Below are 20,831 nucleotides of genomic sequence, written 5' to 3' on the forward strand. Positions count from 1 at the left end.
GCAGCGTGCCAGCATCCTTGTGCCCACATCTCTGCACCAAAGAGCTGGGCTTTATGACTTAGCCCTTGGCTAGATGAGCACACTTTCTTCTTCTCATGGTCAATGTCCACCAGCCTTTGGGATGTGTTCTTGTTCATACTTTCCACTCATTCCTTTTACAGACTTCAACAACAATTGTATCCTTGTCTGATCTTTTCCCATGTGTGAAAGCAGCTGGGCTTCACTGCTCTGAGTTGCTGGAGTGTTGTCATTTCTTCTCCCCTTACCCCATATTTCAAGTGACTCTAACTTTCAGTCTTTTTGCTAGGACTGAGCTCTTCCCAGCTTCATCCCCTTTTGAACAGCTTTTATCACTTGTGTTACTGACAATTTCTCTTCACAGGCTGCCGAGTTGGCCATTAAATTCTTGGGTCGGTCACAGAGCATGCAGGTGACACGGACTGTGGCTCCTCAGCTGGTGGCCATGAAGAAATACAGTGAGGTAAGGGCTGGCTGTGCAGCACTGACATAGGAAGGGAGAGCTCTATCCAAAGGAAAGAGGCCAAGTCACATCCTGGGGTAATGGGTGGATGGCTCTATCCAGTCAGGCAAAGCAGAGTCTTCAAGGAGGAGGAAGGAGGGAATTAAGTCCCGGAATAGTGTGAGACAGGCCTTGGGAGGAGACAGGAAGCAGAGAAGGGAGGTTATCTGTTGAGAAGAGACTTTCTGTTGTTGCTGTGTGCTGGGCTACAGAGTGCCATTGGGGATTTCATCTCCCATGAGAGTGTCTCTGGCCCTGCAGGCAGCTGAACTCTACCTCAGCTTAGATCTCATCCAAGAAGCTATTGATGCCTTCATTGAAGGGGATGAATGGAGCAAAGCCAAGCATGTGGCCAAGGAGTTAGACCCCAGGTGTGCCCTGAACTTTTCAAATCATACTTTTCCTGCTTCCTCTCCCAGCCCCATATGATCCCTTGTCCTGTCCTGTCCTGCTACCTTCAGGTTCCCTGAATTCTCCTCACAGTGACCTTCCCAGGCTCAATGGGGCCTGATCTCCACAGCTGCTGTTCCCAAGTCACTTAACAATCCTGACATCACACATCCCATGGAAATCATTACCCCTTTTGTCCCATCCCTATCCCTACCTCCCCTTCCCTTGTCATAATCCTATGGATGCACTTCCTTCTGAAAGTCCTGTGATCCCTTTCTCTCCTTACACATTATATTGCAAAGAGTTAGCTAGACCCTTTTTGCCCACTTCTGCCTAAGCTCCCAGCAGCAGGCCAGAGAGACATGGCACAGCTATAAATCCTCTTTTCCCAGAGTAGACAAAGTTGAATCCATCATCTGCACTGGTGCAAGACACCTACTAATCTTGCTGCCTATTAAGATTCTTTCTGCCTGGTAGGTCAGAGGAGTATGTGGACCAGCGTTACAAGGAGTATTTAAAGAACCAAGGAAAGGTAGATTCAGTAAGTATTTGGGATGTCTCACAAGCTAGGAATTGATGTCAGGATCTGTCAGGAAAAGCCCTGCAGATCCTTAAGGCCTTTCCAATGGGGTTTTTGCCTGAATATGCCCACAGGTGAGGAATCTGTATGTGCCTGTGAGTCATGGTTTCTGCATGCCAAATGGGTCATACTGGCTCTGTGCTTCCATACCATAGAGGGGTTGGGACTATGTGCATGTGACAAAAAGACCTAGGTGGGTTTATGCCTGCCTTGATGCTAGTAGGAAACCTTGCTTGCATAGTGAGCTTATGTCTGTTTTCATCCCTAGCTGGTGGGAATAGATGTCATAGCTGCTTTGGATCTTTATGCAGAGCAGGAGCAATGGGAAAAGTGCATGGAGGTTGCAGCTAAGCAGGTAAGTGCCTGTGTCAGCCCTTGGGGGATGATAAGAAGGGACCCAAAGCAAAACCAAGTCTGCTGTGCAGTCTGTCTCTGACTCCCTGCTCTTGCTGTTTGGGACTCAGGTGTATGGGAGTGTGCCCACATCTGAAACTGTTCCCACCAAGTGACAAATGTTCAATTGATGAATCTTATCCTACTGCTTTCTGTGTACCTTCTCCAGAACTATAAAGTCTTACACAAGTATATAGCTCTTTATGCAAGCCACCTCATCCGGGAGGGCAGCTGGGACAAAGCCTTGAGCCTGTATGTCCACCATGGAACACCTGCCAACCCACAGGTAATGGAGACAGCATGACATCCCTGTGTGATTTGCCAGAGCATGCTATGGTCTGCTATGTGAATCAGGCTTCCCGTCTAGAACTGGGATTGCCAGGTGTTCAACATGTCCAAGCCACTTCAACCCTGCTATGTGTTCTTCCCAGAGGGTCCTCAGCTAGAGGACTAAAGGCAATCTCCTGGCATATTCTCCATGGGGAAGGAGCTGAGTATTTGTGTTTGTTTTGAAGACCTTAACTACCAGATCCAAAAGGAACTATGTTTGCTTGCCTGAGAGCACTGGCCGGAGGAACCATTCTTCCCCATTTTCTTGCTTTGTCCTGCAGCACCTCTTGCAACCAGCAATCTTCAGCAATGCTGCTGCAGGAGCTGCCATTCTCTCAGCCTGTGCTTGCAGGAGCAGAGCTCCAGACATTCACTGACTCCCCATCAGGCTCGCTCAAGAGTTCTCTCCTTTTTGTTGCAGAATTTCAACATTTACAAGCGTCTCTTTCTGGAGATGGTGAATGCACCCGGAATGAATTGTGCTGAGGCCTACTCCAGCTGGGCTGACCTGCGTAATGTTCTCTTCAGCCTGGTGAGTGTGAGCCATAGCCACCACCACTGCCTGTTAACCTCCAGCATCCTGGTGGCTCCTAGCAAGGGAGAAAGAAGAACCAGTCCTTAACCAGGTGACATGGGCAGTATTTGTAAAACACAAGACAAAGGGAAAGAGGTGACAATGTGGACAGTAGAACGGGATCCTGTGAAGTGGACATGGCTGGGCAGGAGATGACCCTCCACTCAAGGCCAAATCCTAGAAGTGGGTTTGGACACTGGCACCTGTGGAGCTCACTGTGTCAGTGCTACATGGGAGCCTATCATAACCTGTCCACTTTTTGTCTTACACCCATATTCAGCAGCCTGGGTGGGCAAGGCTCTGGGGAAAGCAGAGAACTACTCAGCCTGGAAAAAAAGAGTCCTTCTCCTCTCCCCAGGGAAGCTTAGAGCCTTCTACTTCTTCTTCCCTGTCCCAAAATGCCTCAGCCAGAGCCTGTAATTGCCTCTTCTCTGTTTCTGTCCCACAAATACTCACCTCTAGCACAAACAAAATCCCTTGTCCATCCAAACTCACCTCTGCTTCCATCACTGTCTGTTGTTGCAGCACTGTTGGTTCTCCCCATCTCCCACAGCCTCCTCCCTTTAGCACTCTGTAGGCCCACTCCTTTCCTAGTCACCAGAGGTGCCTGGATATTTCAGATCCTTCTCTCCCAGCTTCTCCCTGGGTTCAAATGGGTGAAGAGTGTCTTTGTGCTCTCATGTTCTAATTGTTCTCCTTTTCTCTTCTTCAGTGTGAAAGTGTAGTAAAGTCAAGTGAGGCAAACACTCCAGCACATGAAGAGTTTGAAACAATGCTGCTGATCTCTCACTACTACGCCACCCGCTCTGCTGCTCAGGGTGTGAAGCAGCTGGTAAGGGTTTTGAAGTTCATTTGCCAGGTCACCACCCTGACTGGACAGCACTGTGGGCACATGCAGGTTCAGTGTTATCCATGATTCGCTTTTCCACTTCATGGATCACTTACACATTATGGATGCATAAGAATGGGACTACAGCCATATGGGAGCCCACCACTAGCAGGTGGAACTGAAGATAGTCTAAGCTCCTTCTAGTAGCACCGGCCCCCTGTCACTGAGGCTGAGATGTAAACCAGAGGAAAGCTGATTAATATGCTTGCCATCACTTGTGAGAGCAGAGGCACCAGTAGAAATTGAGGGATCACACAAAAATCTGGTCATCCCAGGTGAGGCATTGCTCTTCAGCTGTCCTGGGCCATGAATCACTGCTACGTGGGATGTGGGAGTTTGGACATGGTTTCCAGTAAAAAATAGCAAGGTTTTGTAAAGCAGAAGAATTTAATCTTCAGGTGACAGTCCTCCTGTGTGTTCACACAGGGTATTTAGGGTCAGGACTGACATTTTCAACTTTTGTTGCATATTTGGAATATGTAGGTGCAAAGTCCCTGCCATGTGTCTGGGGCAGTATGATCTTATCCAACCTCATTTTTCTGTGCTGAACACTGTAGCTTTACTGTCCTCTGTGTCTGCAGGACACGGTGGCTGCCAAGCTGTCCATTTCCCTGCTGCGCCACACTGAGCTGCTCCCTGCAGACAAAGTGTTCTATGAAGCTGGGGTAGCTGCCAAGGTAAGAGCTGTCTGCCACCAGAGCAGCTAAGGAGGTGGAGGACCCAGGACTCAGAGTTTCTCAACTTATCTTGCCCTTTTCTTAACTTTACCTGTGCAGTTTACCTGCCCTGGTAAACCAGTAGCCATACATGTGCATTGAAGGCCTTCCTCTATTATCTGTGCTGCAAGTGGGATGTTGTAGCACAAACAGAACCACATCCTTTCTAGCCATCACTCAGGCAGGACAGTTGTGGCTGTGAAGATAAGCTGCCTGGTCTCACCTTGGGTTCCTCTCTGTACTAGGCAGTCAACTGGGAGAGCATGGCGTTCATCTTCCTGAACCACTTCCTGGACCTCTCAGATGTGCGTATAGTCTGCTGAAGGGAGGGCTATCATACCTAAAACGGGCTGTAGGACCTTGGACAACAATGGACCCTCAACCTAGCCAGGGTACTCCTGAGGCTCAAATGTGGTAGCACAAGTTTGAGCTGGTGTTGATGGAGAACCCTGAACACTGCTCGGCATTCAGTATGTGTATCCCCCACAGTAGCTGTGGAAGGACTTGCCATGCAGGGCACCTGAGCAGCCCTAACTGCTGCAGCAAGGAGTAAGTTGCCCTGACAGTTTAGGCCTATAGTCTTCATGGCTGCACGTGCCATTACAGCTTTCAGGATGATCTCGTCCAAGTTGTTCCAAGGGAAGGAAATTACTCGAGGGGTGGAGGCCATGGCCCAATGTTTTAGCCCCTATGATACAAACTTAGGAGTCCCCCATGCCAGGCAGCTCCTTTCCTAATGGGTCACAAGAAAACTCCAAACCGCAGGAAGCTGTCAGACTTTACAGAATGAGTCTTGCAGTGCTGTCAGCAGCTGCTGGGGAGGATAAAAAAGCTCCCCATTTCATCTTTCTCTTCTTTGAAGCCACCTGACAACTTTGAGTAGCAGAGTGTCTCAGGGGCACACATTCTGTGACAGTGCAGAGGGTGGCCATAAATGCCACCTCCCAGGAGGGCCCAGTCACCTCAGCACTAATAGATGGGGTGTCAGTAATGCCATCCTCCCAGTGTAGATTGTACTGTGAACACCAAGGATGGCATTGCCTAGTGCTCCACCACTTCTTCTTTCTCAGGCCATTGAAGATGGGAACCTGGATTCTCTGGACCACTCTGATTTCCAGAACACAGACATTCCCTTTGAAGTGCCACTTCCAGCCCAACAGCACGTGCCTGTGAGTGTCATTTGCTTTTTTCAGCTCCCGTGAACAGTGATGCTGCTTTCATGGCTCTCTCTGAACAGGGACTTGGCTGGGACAACCACCACTACAGGTGATGGAAGTGTACTCAGTGCCGTCCCCCTGCCCTCTGCCTCCCCCCAGACACATGCAGCCCCAGTACACACACACATGCACACACGCACTGTTATGCTCCCCCTAGTATAAATGCACACACTCATCCCCCAAATACACAGTGTGTGTGTGCTGCTCTCCCTAGTGCTGCACAGAAAAGCACCTGGATGGTGGCACAGCGTGCAGTATCTCCTCTGCCCTGCAGGAGGAGAAGCGGGAGGAGGTCAGGGACTGGGTGCTCACCATGTCCGTGGACCAGCGGCTGGAGCAGGTGCTGCCGCAGGATGAGCGGGACACCTATGAAGCCTCTCTGGTGGCAGCAAACACAGGGATGCGTGCCCTGCCTTGTGTGCTTACAGGTAAGCTCCAGCCCAGCTCACACATACGGAAGGGCATATGGTGACATGCAGGGAGTGGGAGCATGTTGCAGGGGGCATCTGGGAGGGAGTTGCTGGAAGAGGAGGAGGGGGACTGTAAGGCTGCAGGAAGCTGTTCTGCTGGAGGAAATGCAAGGACCCTGCTGTGTGAGGAAGGGCTAACTAGGTCTGTTCAGCCTTGAGAAAAGAAGACTCAAGGGAGACCTTATCCCCATGTTCCAGTATTTAAAGGGTGGATACAAAGATAGAGACTCCCTTTTTACAAGGAGCTACATGGAAAAGACAAGAGGTGATGGGCACAAGTTACTCCTGGGAAGATTTTCCTCTTGGATACGAGGAAAATTTTTCACAATGAGAACAATCAGCTATTGGAATAATGGGAAGTGGTGGACCCCCAGACATTGGACACTTAAGATTTGACCAGGCAGGATGGTGGGACATCTAGTCTAACTCATGCTTTGCCTAGAAAGGTTGGACCAGATGATCCTTGAGGGCCTTCCAACATGGGATTCTAGGATTTTTTACTGTGAGGATGATGGAGCACTGGAACATATTGCACAGAGGTTGTGGCATCTTCATACTTGGAGACAACTGAAAGTCATCTTGACATGGTCCTGGACAACTGGCTGTAGGTGGCCCTGCTCAAGCACAGGCATTGGACCATATATAGACCCAAGATCACTTCCAACCTCAACCATACTGTGTTTCTATGATTCTGTGACTGCTCAGTCTGGCACAGCATCACCTAGGAGACTGTCCAGACTGGCCTGTACTGACACACACATACACATGTAGCTCCTCTCCTGCTTTGCCCTTGCTCCACAAAAACCATCTATTCCAGTGAGTACCATCCCCACCTCCACACTTCAGCAAGGGATTGTGGTGCAGGACTTAAAGAGTGGGTTCAGTGAAGGGGGCAGCACGAGTGGGCCACCATCAGTCTGGCTCTGAAGTTCGGGAGGTGGAGTACTATCATTGGATATACTCACTTGGGTATAGGACAGCTCAGCCTTCATGTTCCTTTGGCCCTGCCACAGTGGGCACTCCCTCCTTCTGGTCTCTAAAAGCCAGAGGTGGCATTGTGCCCCTGCTCTTCCCAGAGAGGGAAAGGGTGCCCAAAACAGGGATCTGCTGTGGGTCTCTAGTTTCTGAAGGTGTCACTGCATGACCAGGGTACCCTGTGCTAAGAAACAAGATAGACTTCAAACGGCCAGGCCGAGAAGCCAACAAGGACGCGTGGAACAAGTTCCTGATGGCTGTCAAGGTGAGCCAGGCACCCATGGGGCAAGGAGACAGGCTGCAGGGTGTTCAGCCCCTCATGCTGACAATAAAACATTGTCCCGCTGGGTGAAGATACACTGACGGGGGCAGTTTTTAATGCACCCTCCTGTATGCTGCTTGGTAGGGATTAACCTCACTTATAGTGCTGGGGCAGGGCCAGCCCTGCCTGTGCAGCTCTGTCAGCCCCCAGGGGTGTCCTTGGGTGGGGGGTGATGGCAGTATCCCCTTGCCAGTGCCAAGGCCTCTTTCATTCTGCAGACATCCCACAGCCCTGCGTGCCAAGATGTGCTCAAGTTCCTCAGCCAGTGGTGTGGGGGACTCCCGAGCACCAATTTCTCTTTCCAATGAGCTGGACCATGGCAGCTTTCAGTCCTTTTTCTCAGCACCCTCCGTTTCCACCCTCAATAAACATGTTTCTTAACCCTGCTGTGCTCCTGTTTGTCAAGGGATGCAGAGCCCAGGAACACAGATAACGCCCAGTGCACAGGGCCATAACCCTGTACACATGCATGTCTCGGCCTCAACCTAGCTATGCCAAACATGCACCTGGCACCATGATGGCCATGCTGGGACCTAACTACATCCCTGTGCCTTGTGAGGGGGTGAGCATGGAGATGGGCTTACATCCCAGCTGCATTGTCCCTCCATTGGGGGCCCAGAAGTCATCTCCTCTGGGAAGCACTTAGAGCAGTCAGTATAAAAGTTTATTTAGTCAGGGAAACAACAGAGGCTCACAATAAAGGGATTTTTCACCTTCCATTCCTTGGTCTACCTGAGCACAGGCACAGCAAGCTGACCCTGCCTGCTCTGCAGCAGGGCCATCAGGACCCTGCCTGTTGCAGCTCTGCCTGCCCCCATTACTGTGTGTAAAAGATTGATGGAGCCTTCAGTGTGCCCTCAAGGGCCCTGCAGCTTGGGGACAGAAGGGGACAGCATCTGGGGCACACAGCACGTGCTGGGCAAAGGCTGGCTGGTGACCATGGGCAGCTTGTGTCTGGAACCCGGGTCTGTCCCAGGCAGGGTGGTGGAGCTGGTGGGGAAGGCAGACCCCTTACCCCCTGCAGCCCGTCCTACCCACACCTAGAACAAGAGCACGGTGCAGGTGCAACTTCACTTCACTGGGTCACAGCACTCCTTCAGCACTACCTGGGAGTGAAAGAGTATGCGTGAGGGCCAGGCATCACCTGTACCTCTGGCCAGTATTAGGAGCATGTACTTGGAAAGAGGCACTTCAGGGGCCCTCCCATCACCCCAGGCATAGCCTGTGCACTGCACTCACTTCTCCAGCTAGGTACAAGACTCAGCCAGTCCTGGCAGGAACTTCTGCATCTCATGTGGTGCCCCCTCCTTCACTGTACTTGGTCCAGCCAGCTAGTGAGAGGAAAAAGAACCCAAACAAAAAGAGGGGATGTGTGAAGAGCTGGGTCGGGTTGGGGGGATGGCATTCGCTCAGGATAGCCAAGACAGAACAGGTTTAGCTATCAGAGGGATGAGAAGGAAGGTCCCTCTGCAACTACCCAAGATGAAAAGGTGCCAGTTTGTCTCCAAGGCTGGCTAGGAGAGGCCCAATAGAACCCAGCACCTTCATAATGCAGCAAAAGGGCAGCAGTGATGGGGCAGAAGAGGGAGACCTGTCTGGATGGATGGTGCATACCTGCTCTTTGGTGTAGCTGCGTGAACAGGGCCCAATGCCCCGGAAGATCAGAGCCACCAAACAGCACCTGCCAGACAGCACAGCTTCTGCAGCTGCCAGCACCATAGAGGGGAACCAGAGCGCCAGGGCTGTGTCCTGTGGAGCAGAGGGTCAGAGGTCCCAAAGGGAGGCTTGTGTGCTCCACTGCACCCAGCCTGGCCCATGCAGCTGAGCAGAGGCTGTGCAGGGGGGCAGAAAGAGAAAGAAAGGGAGCAGGAGGGAGAGAGAGTGACAGAGAGAGGGTGGCTCATGGGAGAGGCAGCGAGAAACTTGGGGCTGTTCACCTGGAGAGAGAAGCTGCATGGAGACCTCATAGCAGCTTTCCTATGAAGGGAGCCTACAAGGATTCCAGAGAGTGACTCATCAGGGACCGTAGTGATAGGACAAGGGATAATAGGTTTAAACTGAAACAGGGGAAGTTCAGGTTAGACATAAGGCAGAAGTTCTTCCCTGTGAAGGTGCTGAGGCCCTGGCACAGGGTGCCCAGAGAAGCTGTGGCTGCCCCATCCCTGGCAGTGTTCAAGGCCAGGTTGGATGGAGCTTGGAACAACCTGGTCTAGTGGAAGGTGTCCCTGCCCATGGCAGGGGGGTTGGAAGTGGATGAGCTTTAAGGTCTCTTCCAACCCAAACCGTTCCATGATTCTGTGAAGGAAAAGAAAGGGAAGAGAAAGAAACAAAGATGAAGCAGAGGCAGGAGGAAGTGGTGGGAGTAGGGGTGCGGTGCATGGTAGCCCTGCAGACTCACATAGATGCGAGTGGTGTTGAAAGGACAGTCGTTGGTCGCTATGGCTGCACGGGCGTCAGCAGGCAGCGCAGAGCTGTTGCAGCCGGTGATAAGGTGCGTGCCCCGGCTGTTGACGGTGAGGGCGATGGCCAGCGCCAGGCCCACGCTGCACGCTGTGGACAGGAGGCAGTTCAGCAGGGACACGCTCAGCAGGGCCCAGTGCTGCAGGCAGGAAGAGAACAGGTGAGATCGGGGCTGGCCAAAGCTGGGGACCCGCCGGGGCTCAGCACTACCACTGCATGGGGCCAGGCACCCCACAGCTACTCTGCAGCACAACAGGTGCTCTGGGAGCCCCTCAGACGTTTGCACTGAGCCAGCACAAGCAATCTCCTGCACGTTCCAGCTCTGCTCAGCCCCGCACTCGGACGAGGTTTTTGCACCTTCTGCATCCTTTGCCACTCGGAGACAACCCCTTGCCTTGGCTGGGGAGCCCAGCACAGGCCCGGCCCCCACCATCTGCACGCAGCCCGGGGGGGGATGCCTGACCCCGGCTACACCTTCAGCCCCGGCTGAAGCGTTCGTGCCGCCCTCACTGCTGCCGCCCTCCCGGGGCTGAGCCGCCGAGGCGGAAGAAGCCGCCGGGGACAAGGTCCAGGGGAGCGGCTGCGGCGGGACCTGAGGCGTTGCCGGGACCTGAAGCGTTGCCGAGCCCCGATCCCCCCCTCACGTCCGTGTCTGCTGCCCCCCCGGCCCCGCACTCACCAGCGCTGCCCGGGACAGGTTGTGGGACACCAGGATGGCGACGATGCCCGCGGCGATGCTCTGCGAGGAAGAGATCCGCGCTCACCGCGGGGCCGGCTCCCCCCTCCCCAGCCCGGCCCTCCCCTGCCAGGCCCCGCCGCTCTCACCAGCAGCCCCGAGACCACCGACACCACGTTGGCCACCGCGTACGCGGGGGTGACGGCGCGGCTGGTGCCGGCCACATGGCGCAGGACCGAGCCGTGCACGATGGCTCCCAGCGCCAGGCCGCCGTGCCCCAGCACGATGAGCCCCAGCCCGGCACGCATCAGCCGCCGCGGCTCCACTAGCCACCGACCACCGGCCATAACACCGGCACCGGCTCCGGCTCCACCGGCCCGCCGGGAGCCGTCGGCACCGCCCCGGGGCAGGGCCCGCTCCACCTCCCCCGCCCCGACCCGGAAAGAGGCAGCACTCGCGTATTTACAAAACAGTTTATTAAAAATAGGAAATGATAGAAATGAGATGCAGGAGCGGGACCGCGGGCTCAGCCCCGCCGCGCACCCGGGACGGGGGCGAATAAGAGGCCTGTGGGGCAGGTCCCAGCGCTGCAACTTCCCCCAGGCTCCCCCTCAGCCCCGGGGAGAGCGGGACGGGTTGGGCCAACACCGGGCTCCGGGCAGCTGCAGGGGACGCGGGCCCGTGTGGGTCGCACACGCCGCAGCACTGCACGTCCAGGGCATGCCCAAGTGCAGGGCTGAGCAGCTGTGCAAAACGAGTAAACAAAGTGCAGCCCATGGGAGCAGAAAAGGCAGGCAAAGCGCCAGGCAGGAGCTGGGGGAGCCCGGCCACCCCTGGCTCCCTGTGCCCGGGAAAGAGGGGAGGGAGTGGTGGGTGCAGGGAGGGGGGGCAGGGCTTAGGGGCTCACCCCTGCTTACCTTTAAATTAAAAAAAAAAAGAAAAATAAGAAAAAAAGAAAACCAACCGTTTCTGTGCTGTGCAAAAGACACTTTGTACAATTCAAACAGAACAAACTCCATGCACATGAATGGGGCTACAGAACACCCCAAAGCCAGGACCCAGCTCCACGGCACCACCTGGCAAAATCCCAACAAAAACAGGGCTGGAAATAATACTGATGCGCAAAGTCCCCTTTAATAGGCGGGCAGGGAGAACTGTTGCTGAGCCCAGCCACGGCGGCACATGCAGGATGAGCTTCCAAGCACTGCAGCTGGGGTCTTGCTGATGCCCTACAGTGATGGACAGACACAAGAAGGGGTCACAGGCAACAAAGCTGCACCGGCCACCTGGACGCTGAGGGGTGCTAAGATGACACCGTCACTGCCGTCAGGGCTCCATTCCGGGTGTAGTAGAACTTGCTGAATGCCTCTTCAAGTAAACAGGTAAGTCTGCTCTGGTCAGCCTGGGAAGAACAAGCTACAGTGAGGGGTTGGCCCAGTTCACACAAAGTTAAGAGCTTGGCTGGAGTCTGTCAGGGCACACAGGCAAGGACATGTCCCATTTCTTCTACCTCCCCACCTAGAAAGGGTTGATCTGGTATAAACCACTGATGTATTGCAAAGGAATGCAGACCTATATCCCTACCTGAGCTGCCAGTGTGCTTACCTCACTGATGAATCCAAGCTGGACCAGTTCAGCTGCCAGCTCTTGGATGTTATCATCTGCAATACACGGAAGGACGAAAGTCTCAGAGTGCACTGTTTTCCCCAGTGCACCAAAGCATGGGAAGAAAGGTACTTACTGGGCTGCAGGTCACAGCTCAAGTGTCGATTCAACTTGTCTTCCAGTTTCAGCAGCAGTGTTAACTACAGGGTAGAGAAGTTCACATGAGGGGCTGCAGTCTTGCAGGCTGCCACAGGCAGAAGCATCCCCAGAAAGCCCCATCAGTGCAGGAACCACCCCCCCTCCAGAGCTCCATGGTAGTTTAAACAGAGCAACCACAGCCAGGTCCATCCCACACCAGAGCCAGCAGCACCATCCTGTGGAGGAAGCCTGAATCTGGGGGTGGGCCAAAAACATTTGCTATGTGCCAGGTTTGCCACAGACCCAGGCCTGGACCTGGCTTTGGGTTCCAAGGATCTGCAGAGGGTCCCACCAGCACCAGCACGCTGAAGCTATGAGCTCTGCACAGTTGCCCTGGTACAACCCCCCCCACAACATTCTCAGACAGAAGGTGGGAACATACATGATGCTTCACTCCCTCCTCTACTGACTCAATGTTGCACTGCATCAGCACCACCTGAAACAGAAGCAGAAACACCCCTTGACTGGCTGCTGCTGTGCAACACAGCTAGCTGAGAGGAGGAGGAATGGAGCTTCCACTGCTCACCTTGCGGGTCTCCACTTCAGCAGGCTCTGGAGTTGGAGTTTTCACTGATGGTGGAGCAATGGGCGATTTCACCACTACCTGCTGGGGCTGCTGGGGTCGTGGCATCCCAAAAGCTGTGAGTGGGTAAATGCCATTCCTACAGGAAAGAAGCAAGGCCTGAGGTTATGCCTCCTTGAAACTTTCCCAGTCTCACACAGAGTTAAAGTTACCCTTAAAAAAAACCCCACAAACAAGTGTCTCACCTTACATCCTCCAGGAACTTGTCCAGCTCCAGTGCTGGAGACTGTGAGAAGCTGGCAATAAAAAAAATAATAAAATGAAATAGTGAGATGAAAAGTTATCTAACAGAACCATCCACTCAAATCTCTTCAGATGCAGTTTCAAATCCCTGTGTCCTAGACTATAGCTGCATCATTGGCTGAATGAGTATAGACAGGCAGGCAGCCAAAGGTGATACAGACTTCAATCTTCCTGTATAGGAAGCAACTATTCACAGAAGCTAAGGATGAGGCAGCATTTTAATAATAGCAGAACACATATCACTTCTCTGTACAGAGCTGTCCAACGCAATAGCTAGCCCAATAACACCATGCTCCCAGCAAGGTTTTTCAAAGACATCTGTTACACCAGATCCATGAAGGCATGTCCCATCTCAAGAGCAAGAGCACGCAGTGGTGCAAAGGCAAGGACCTCTGCAGCAGCTGATGCATATATAACCAGCCATATCACTCCAGACCAAAAACTAGAAACTATACTTCAGGATGTAGTGCTCTGCCCAAATATTTCTCACTGAAGTTTGGGATACTTTCTGTTCTCTAATTTCTTTCCCAAACTGTTTGTTGAACTTGCTGGCTTCCCTAGCCAATAATTCAATTGAACACCCTCCTTGCTGGCAGAGGACAGTAAGCACTGACAGCCTCTCCCCTTTGCGTCATAACTTGTCATATGTCTACTGCTCTTCCTCTTTCTCACTCTCGAGGACACAGAGTTCTTCCATGTGATGACAATGATTTCCATCCCCTTGGTGAAGTCAGCTCTCTTTCAGGACTCTTGACAAAGGTTGCAACTTTGTATGTGTATATATACAGCTAACTTGATAGAGTAACAGAACGGTTTTGGTTGGAAGGGATCTTAAAGCTCACCCAGTTCCAACCCCCTGCCACAGGCAGGGACACCTTCCACTAGACCAGGTTGTTCCAAGCCCCATCCAACCTGGCCTTGAACACTGCCAGGGATGGGGCAGCCACAGCTTCTCTGGGTAACTTGTGCCAGGGCCTCAGCACCCTCACAGGGAAGATCTTCTTCCTAATAGCTCATATAAATCTCCCCTCTGGCGGTTTAAACCCATTCCCACTTGTACTATCACTATGTGTTCTACTGTCAGTAGCCTGAGGACCCCGGGATGCTCGGCTACCCTGAAAACACCCTGGTCTTCTCTGGTAATACAGTATGTACATCTCATTCTTTTCAGCTAACCCCTCAACCAGGCAAGATTTCATTATCCAAAATTTAACATAACGTTTTGGCATTCTACTTGCTCCATACACTTACTTAGGGAGCCACCTCTATAGTTTAAATGGCTGCTTTGTGTTATCGGTAGCTGCTGAAAACAGCTTTTCCCCTTGCGTATTGTAGAATGAGGTACTCCATTAAGAAAACACTGATGAACCATTTCTCCAGCATGAAGGACTCCATCTGACAAGCCTGTGACTGATTAGAGCCACTTTTCCAAACTATTCAATCAGGTTTTGCTTAGGACTGTTCCAACTACAGTGTGTTAGCTTCGAACCCCTCCACCTGGGGAACAATTCACATCTCAGCTGCATGGGGTCTGTTCACATGACGAGTGCAAGATCTTCCACCCAGGAGTTACCCTCCACACAATCTTTTGTACCCTTCACCAGCAGCACCCACCAGCTCCCTTTTGTTTCCCAGTGTTGGTATTTCACCACTAACTTGAAGAGTCCCAGGCAGATCTGTCAGTGCTCACACCCCAGTGCCCTGGCATCTGTTCCACATGCATCTGAGCAGTTCCCTCCAAGCACACCACAAGGTACTCACATCATCTTGACTCCTTCCCTGTCCACATGATTAATCTCTGCCAACACAGCATTCATGTCAAGGTTTTTGGTCATTTCTTCTAAAGCATTTTCAGGAATCATATCTATTAAAACAGAAGTTAGAACAACTGCAATTCCTTTCCAACCTAAGAAAAGCAATAAAAGCCTCAGAGGCTTTAGGCTGTTAAAGTCACTCAGAACAGGCAGGGAACCATAGTCCTCCAGGCTCTGCAGTGACCACAGGTCTGTTTCACAAGGCCATGGTCCCTGTTTGTTTAAAGCAGCACGAAGGCCTTGCTTTCCAGGATGCCAGATATACTGACAACTTAGGGAAGCTTCGCAAGAATGCAGGAATGTGGCAACCTAGGACTCCATACTCACGCTGATGTCCAACAATACAGTGAGCAGCCAGTAGCTTCAGTGATGGCACCTCAAACAACGCCTGATGGAAAAGGAGCTCCCGGGCAGTAGGACGCTTGCCAGGATCCTGTTCTAGACACTTCTGAATGAACTCCTGAAAACCAAAACTTTTATGAGACCACGTGTAATGCCCATATGTCTTGAGGGCCACTGATCCCTCCTCACTCACCCTCTGTAAGGGGTCCTCCAGCAGCTGGATGGCACTGTTAATTGCCTCCTGGGGCACGTAAGACGACTCTCCATTACCCTGTATTTCCAGCACCGCCATCTGCAAACACAAAGCAGTGCATCAGACTTCATGGAGAATTACTGACTGAGCTTAAGGAGACCACTGCCAAGCGTGAGATCATAACAATCAAGTTGTGTGGTGCTATTTAAGGTCACAGTCTGTGAAGGCAGAGGAAGAGTGACAGCCTCATTATGATCGCTTGTTTCTAGCAGCCTAATGGATCATCAGGGAGACCTAAAAACTTTGCCAGCATCACCTTGGACAGTATATTTCTCCATTTTGAATCTCATGATCCACTGGCCAGTACTTCTGCTTGATAGTTCCCAACCCTTAATGAAGCAGTAACTGGATCACTGCCAGAATCTGACAGTGTCCCTCCTGGCTGTATGAATAGCTCTGTATTACAGGAAGAAAAGCAAGCACACAATGCCATCCAGAACTGGCTCCAGCCAACTCATACGCAAATTCCCAGCTAGGAAAGGCTGGCAAAAGATTCTGGGGAACATCTTAAGATTCAGCTCAAGTTTTGCCTCTTGAAAGTTCTGAGCTTCCACAGGTCTCTTCCTACTTCACTTAAGGGATGTGCAGCACAGATCAAGAATACTTTGTTTTGGCTCTTGCTGACAGTTCTTCCCAGAAAATACTCCTACTTACAATTCCCACTTCCTAGACTTGGGCCTGCTGATTGCAAGGACAGAGGAACCACTAAGCTGATAAAATCATGTATGTCAGACCCGCTCTTGACTGCAATCACCACCTATATCAGGCAGGGAGAGGATGACACAGAAAAGTTATGGACTACATCTGTCCTCTCCTCCAGATACCACAGGAAGAACAGGTACTCCCCAGAAGGGGGATTTTTTCCTCCATGTACTTTGAAGTACAGTTTATAGTAGTGACAGCTCCCACCAGCCAGTGGGTCAGACTTCAGAGCTGGACAAAACATGCACAGTAGTTAATTACACATTAGGGATTTCAGAAAGAACTACCCATTACTGAGCTATACCTTACTAGGAACAAGGCATGTGGGGGAGCTTCAATAGGGATCTAAGGCAAAGTGCATTTAGCTCAGAGAACAAAATGCCCTTGTTACCAAGCTAAACCACCCATAACCACAATATATACAGAGCCATCTCCTTCCCTCAAATTCGTTCTCTTTACCACAGTCAAAGTTTTCCACGCTCACCTCCAGTGCACACATCCCAAAGGAATAAATGTCCACAGCAGTAGTGACGTTGGCAACTTCTGTAACAGAAATAAGGTAGTGTTATTAGTCCACCCCTGCATTCTCTCCCTCTGCAGACTTTTCTCCCTTCTCTGCTATCAAAAGTCTGAGGAGTTGAAGCATTTAAGCAGGCAAATAAGTAAAAACTGTTAATGCAACATCTGTCATGAGCCTGTAGCTGAAAACAAGATGCAGAACAACTTGGAAGCATTAGTAAGGCCAACAAAACCAGGCTTGCAGCTGTAGCCACACCCTACCTCCATATTCCGGGGCAAAGAAGTGCAAGTTCTTCTGCTCCTCACGACAGGTCTTCACGTGGTTGTTAATTGTGTCCGGTGCCACTAGAACAAAAGTCATGAATGCTTAGGATGCAGGAAACTGTAGCCCATCCCTGACTAGATCCTAGGGAACACATGCAACTCCAGGGCTGCCTGGGTAGCCAAAGGGGCAACAGAAATGAGTGTAGTTGACCCTTCATCAGTCCCTCATCTTAGGTCACCTGCACTGATACATTTCTCCACTGCTTCCTTGGCTGCAGTTCAACTAAGGCAGCTTAGTGTTATTCTCTGAGAGCAAACCTGGAGACCAGAAGAGCAAACCTGGAGATCATAGCTTCTGCCACACAGGAAGACAAGCTGGGAAGGACCCCCTGTTGGAGTGCAAGTCCTGAAAGCACCTAACTTAAATCAGATCTATAACATTTGTCACAAACAACTCAACAGAAGCCTGAGAAACAGCCAGAGATGCCAAGATCACTGCAATTAGTCATTATTAGAAGGACAGACCTACAAGGCAACTTTTCCACGTATCAACAGGGCACCGGTGCCAAAGTGCCTCAAGACAAAGTCAAGCAAAGCTGCTGAATGAGGAGAGATGATCACCCTCACAGCAAAAGTCTCCCAGGAGCCTCCACAGCTACAACTATAAACTACTCAGAGGTATGAGGAGGGACTAACTCTCAGCCACAAGAACAACAAGCAGAACACAAAGTATGGACACCTCACCCATCCCCCCCAAAAAACGCCTTTGGGACAGCCACATCTGAAAACACCATGAACAACTTTCCAAAACTAAGCAGCTGGCTCTACCAGAGAGAAACACCAAGATAAGCAGAGAGAACAGAATGATCATCCATTCCTTCTACTTTCACCCTTGAACATGCCTGGTCCCACAGTCTCAAGCTGCTTTGTCAGTGTCCTTAACAATCACAGTTGTTCCTGGTCTGTACTGTTACTGCTGGACTTGGGTAGGATGTGCACTTGCATTTTTCCAGGTGTTCCTGGATTAGGGTAGCACACACCAAAGAGGATTTAAATGAATGAGACTGAACTAGTTCCTAGCTCAGGGGAGAGACGATCTTTGGGCTCTAATCCAGGAAAGAAAGATCTTCCTTGGTAAATCAGCTCAACCCTGCTGTTGCACATAACAAACCATATTACCTTACTCAAGCACTGGAAATAGAGCTTGCTCCAATGGCCAGAGTCTACTTTCCCAATCAACCATTCATAAGCAGTTTACTGCTTTTTGTTCTTGCGCTAGCTTTTAGCTTAGGAGTCCAGTAGGTTACTTCAATTTCTAGTGCTTACCCCTTTACAGACACCACAAGTTCCTCTCAGCTTCACAGCACTACACTTACTTACAGTAAAGTAAGCTGAATTCTGTCTTCCTCTTAAGACTTGCTCTGCATTTTGTCAGTTACACTGACTGCTTTAGAGGAGCTCTGGACAGGGCCATGAACAATCACATCAATTCTCTCTGCTGGGGACTGTACCACTGCACATTAGGCAACTGGGTCAAATTCCTCTCCTGAATAGCTAGTAGATGCCACATCCTACCCAGTTCCCAAATGAGCAGCTCTGGAATTCTATGCAGCTTTGTATTTTGCACTATTGAGTTACAACTGGAATTTGTTCAGTTCTCTAATATCTCCCTGCATTTCCAGAGGATATCCTGACCTACCTCAGCATCACACATTCCCAATGTTTCTATACATCCTCAACATTAATGAGATCAGTACTTGAAAGACTCCAAATCCCTCTGGCAGAGCAGCCCTTTTTCAGCTTCAGCCCTGTCTCCATGCCTCCAGCCAGTGTTCAACTCAGCATACAGAGTAAATCACCCAAGGTTTATCCAGCACAGGAGGTTCTCATACTGGCCTTCTAAAGAGGTTCCCAAACATCCATAACAGAGAAGTCCTGTTAACTTGTTCTTGTCTACAGGCAATATCTGCCTTAAATCACCCACTGTGTATGTCTGGTCTATAGGTGGCTACTGAGAGAGGAGACGCTATGTCAGGTCTTCTCCAGCAGCTGATTTCCCCATCATTACTCCTCTCTGCTTTCTGTAGATGTTTCGGACAAGAAATCAAGATCAGGTTTAAGAGTACTGGCCCCTTTGCCCTCCAAGTAATTTATTCTTTTCTACTAAAAAGAACAATTCATCGCTGTAAAACCAAACAACTTTATGTCAAATGACATTTTGCCTTAAAAAACCCATACCCACCACACACACACCCACCAGCACCTATGGCCACTCATGACTTCCAGAACTTTTGCTGGAGGCTTGCAGGAACTAATTTTGCCTAAATCTATAGTATATCACTGATGGGTATGAGGGGAAGAGATAAGGACAGCTACAGCCCTACAAAAGGACAGAGGCTGAGCACATCCATAAACACAATATTGCTGTAGATGCACAACCACCTGAACACTGTTTGTGACCAAGAACAGATTTTTCCTCAGAGTATCCAATACTGTTAAGATTTTGGCATTAAGCTTTGTCCCAGTTTTTCTTGCAACAGAGTATGCTTCAGAAAGACTTCAGAAACCCTTCTGCTCTAAAGTCTCAATTTTTATTTTAATGGAATACTGGGTGTCTTCGTGCAGTATGCAGTATACATGAACTACCAAATAGATAGCTTTGTGAACCCTGGTAAACCTAGCATCTATTGTATGCATGACAACCTCTGACTACCGGGAACTAACTGGCCAATCTGGAAATATAAAATAAGATTTAGAAAATTAGTCTTGTATTTGTTCTGCCTTTCTTATCAGTACAATGGATTGCAAGAATAAACAAGCATCCATCTTCAGCTGCACAATTCTGTACAGTCAGAGGCCTGGCAACCACTACCAAGATCCTGCAGCCCCATTGTCTGACCAGGGCCAGACCCCTGGAGAAGAGCAGAGGCATCAAGGCCTGCCCTGAGAGAGAGGCAGTTCACTGTGGGAACAGTGCCAGCACTGCAGAAACTCAGCACACACCATCAAGCGTTGGACCAATGTCCTCAGACAGGAATTCTGGCACGGTACTACAAAGGACAACACTATCCTGCCAAACATGGAGCAAAACAGCCAAGTGCAAAGTCATTTTCCAAACGATGTTCTGATTAGCTTAATTTTCCAATGTGTCTTTAAAGACTATTACTACTGCATGTTGGATGGCAAGGGCCAGTTGACTATCCAGCCATTCTGTCCTTTACTCTTGGGCCCCATTTAAGAACAGGGAATCACAAAAGGTATTATCAACAGAAACCTTAGCCAGTGATGTAATATAGTCAACTCCCATACCAGAAAGGCAAGTCACCAAAATCCTCTGGAAGCCCAACCTCTATCTATGATAGCTGTTTATACCTCATTAAGGACTTGATAATAAGCTTCCCTGCATCCAGGTCCTATGGACATTTTGCAGTGGCAGAGGTATTTCTGAAAAGAGTTGGGCTTGCACTGTCTGTAGGAACTTCCAGCTCACACACAGAGAAAGTCAGTTTTGAATTAGCTGTTGTAGGCCATCCAGAGACCTGTCCCCTCTGACATTCTGGTCCTTGTGCCCCTGAACTTGCAGGGTCCCACTGGAATTCTTAAACATGTTTTTCTGTCACTGTTGCAGCACCTAGCTCTGTTTGATTAGCCACACTTGGCAAGTCTCTTTCCTGTTCTAGCAGTTCATATCACAGCTCACGTGAAACTTGGCTGGAAGTCACATGCATAACCTTGCTTTGTTATTGCAAAGCTGAAGCAATACAACAGTAGAGCAATGGCTTAAGACCACCAGATT

General features: G+C 50.5%; 3 protein-coding genes across 3 annotated transcripts in view; 1 reads left to right on the forward strand and 2 right to left on the reverse strand.

Annotated features, from left to right (window-relative positions):
- Positions 1 to 7,759, forward strand: part of IFT172 (intraflagellar transport 172) — a 33,515-nt gene extending 25,756 nt beyond the window's left edge. The window contains exons 36-48 of the mRNA XM_005147394.3: positions 383 to 481; positions 782 to 891; positions 1,388 to 1,451; positions 1,759 to 1,845; positions 2,053 to 2,169; positions 2,635 to 2,745; positions 3,500 to 3,619; positions 4,258 to 4,353; positions 4,638 to 4,697; positions 5,463 to 5,561; positions 5,884 to 6,037; positions 7,228 to 7,319; positions 7,595 to 7,759. Coding sequence (XP_005147451.2) covers positions 383 to 481; positions 782 to 891; positions 1,388 to 1,451; positions 1,759 to 1,845; positions 2,053 to 2,169; positions 2,635 to 2,745; positions 3,500 to 3,619; positions 4,258 to 4,353; positions 4,638 to 4,697; positions 5,463 to 5,561; positions 5,884 to 6,037; positions 7,228 to 7,319; positions 7,595 to 7,684 — 1,299 coding nt within the window. The 3' untranslated portion in view covers positions 7,685 to 7,759. The remainder of the gene's footprint in view (positions 1 to 382; positions 482 to 781; positions 892 to 1,387; positions 1,452 to 1,758; positions 1,846 to 2,052; positions 2,170 to 2,634; positions 2,746 to 3,499; positions 3,620 to 4,257; positions 4,354 to 4,637; positions 4,698 to 5,462; positions 5,562 to 5,883; positions 6,038 to 7,227; positions 7,320 to 7,594) is intronic.
- Positions 7,760 to 8,018: 259 nt separating this feature from the next.
- On the reverse strand, positions 8,019 to 10,873 carry KRTCAP3 (keratinocyte associated protein 3). The gene is made up of 6 exons (XM_034060933.1): positions 10,662 to 10,873; positions 10,516 to 10,575; positions 9,775 to 9,975; positions 8,991 to 9,125; positions 8,616 to 8,707; positions 8,019 to 8,482 (listed from the first exon to the last, which is right to left on the reverse strand). The coding sequence occupies exons 1-5, from the start codon at positions 10,857 to 10,859 to the stop codon at positions 8,624 to 8,626; spliced, it is 678 nt and encodes a 225-aa protein (XP_033916824.1). The 5' UTR covers positions 10,860 to 10,873; the 3' UTR covers positions 8,019 to 8,482; positions 8,616 to 8,623.
- A 754-nt stretch (positions 10,874 to 11,627) lies between these two features.
- NRBP1 (nuclear receptor binding protein 1) overlaps positions 11,628 to 20,831 on the reverse strand; it is a 38,973-nt gene continuing 29,769 nt past the window's right edge. The window contains exons 8-18 of the mRNA XM_034060882.1: positions 17,033 to 17,116; positions 16,737 to 16,795; positions 15,491 to 15,589; positions 15,283 to 15,415; positions 14,903 to 15,005; positions 13,084 to 13,134; positions 12,842 to 12,977; positions 12,698 to 12,751; positions 12,254 to 12,317; positions 12,118 to 12,173; positions 11,628 to 11,914 (exon numbers count right to left, since the gene is read on the reverse strand). Coding sequence (XP_033916773.1) covers positions 11,816 to 11,914; positions 12,118 to 12,173; positions 12,254 to 12,317; positions 12,698 to 12,751; positions 12,842 to 12,977; positions 13,084 to 13,134; positions 14,903 to 15,005; positions 15,283 to 15,415; positions 15,491 to 15,589; positions 16,737 to 16,795; positions 17,033 to 17,116 — 938 coding nt within the window. The 3' untranslated portion in view covers positions 11,628 to 11,815. The remainder of the gene's footprint in view (positions 11,915 to 12,117; positions 12,174 to 12,253; positions 12,318 to 12,697; positions 12,752 to 12,841; positions 12,978 to 13,083; positions 13,135 to 14,902; positions 15,006 to 15,282; positions 15,416 to 15,490; positions 15,590 to 16,736; positions 16,796 to 17,032; positions 17,117 to 20,831) is intronic.

The sequence above is a fragment of the Melopsittacus undulatus genome, chromosome 3 (genome assembly GCF_012275295.1).
Source record: "Melopsittacus undulatus isolate bMelUnd1 chromosome 3, bMelUnd1.mat.Z, whole genome shotgun sequence".
Lineage (NCBI taxonomy): Eukaryota > Metazoa > Chordata > Aves > Psittaciformes > Psittaculidae > Melopsittacus > Melopsittacus undulatus.

Coding starts and splice junctions, on each gene's coding strand:
- KRTCAP3 (XM_034060933.1), bottom strand. CDS start 10,859: ATGGCCGGTGGTCGGTGGCTAGTGGAGCCGCGGCGGCTGATGCGTGCC. Junction 10,576..10,661: donor CGGTGGTCTCGGGGCTGCTG/GTGAGAGCGGCG, acceptor TCTTCCTCGCAG/AGCATCGCCGCGGGCATCGT. Junction 9,126..9,774: donor TCAACACCACTCGCATCTAT/GTGAGTCTGCAG, acceptor TCTGCTCCACAG/GACACAGCCCTGGCGCTCTG.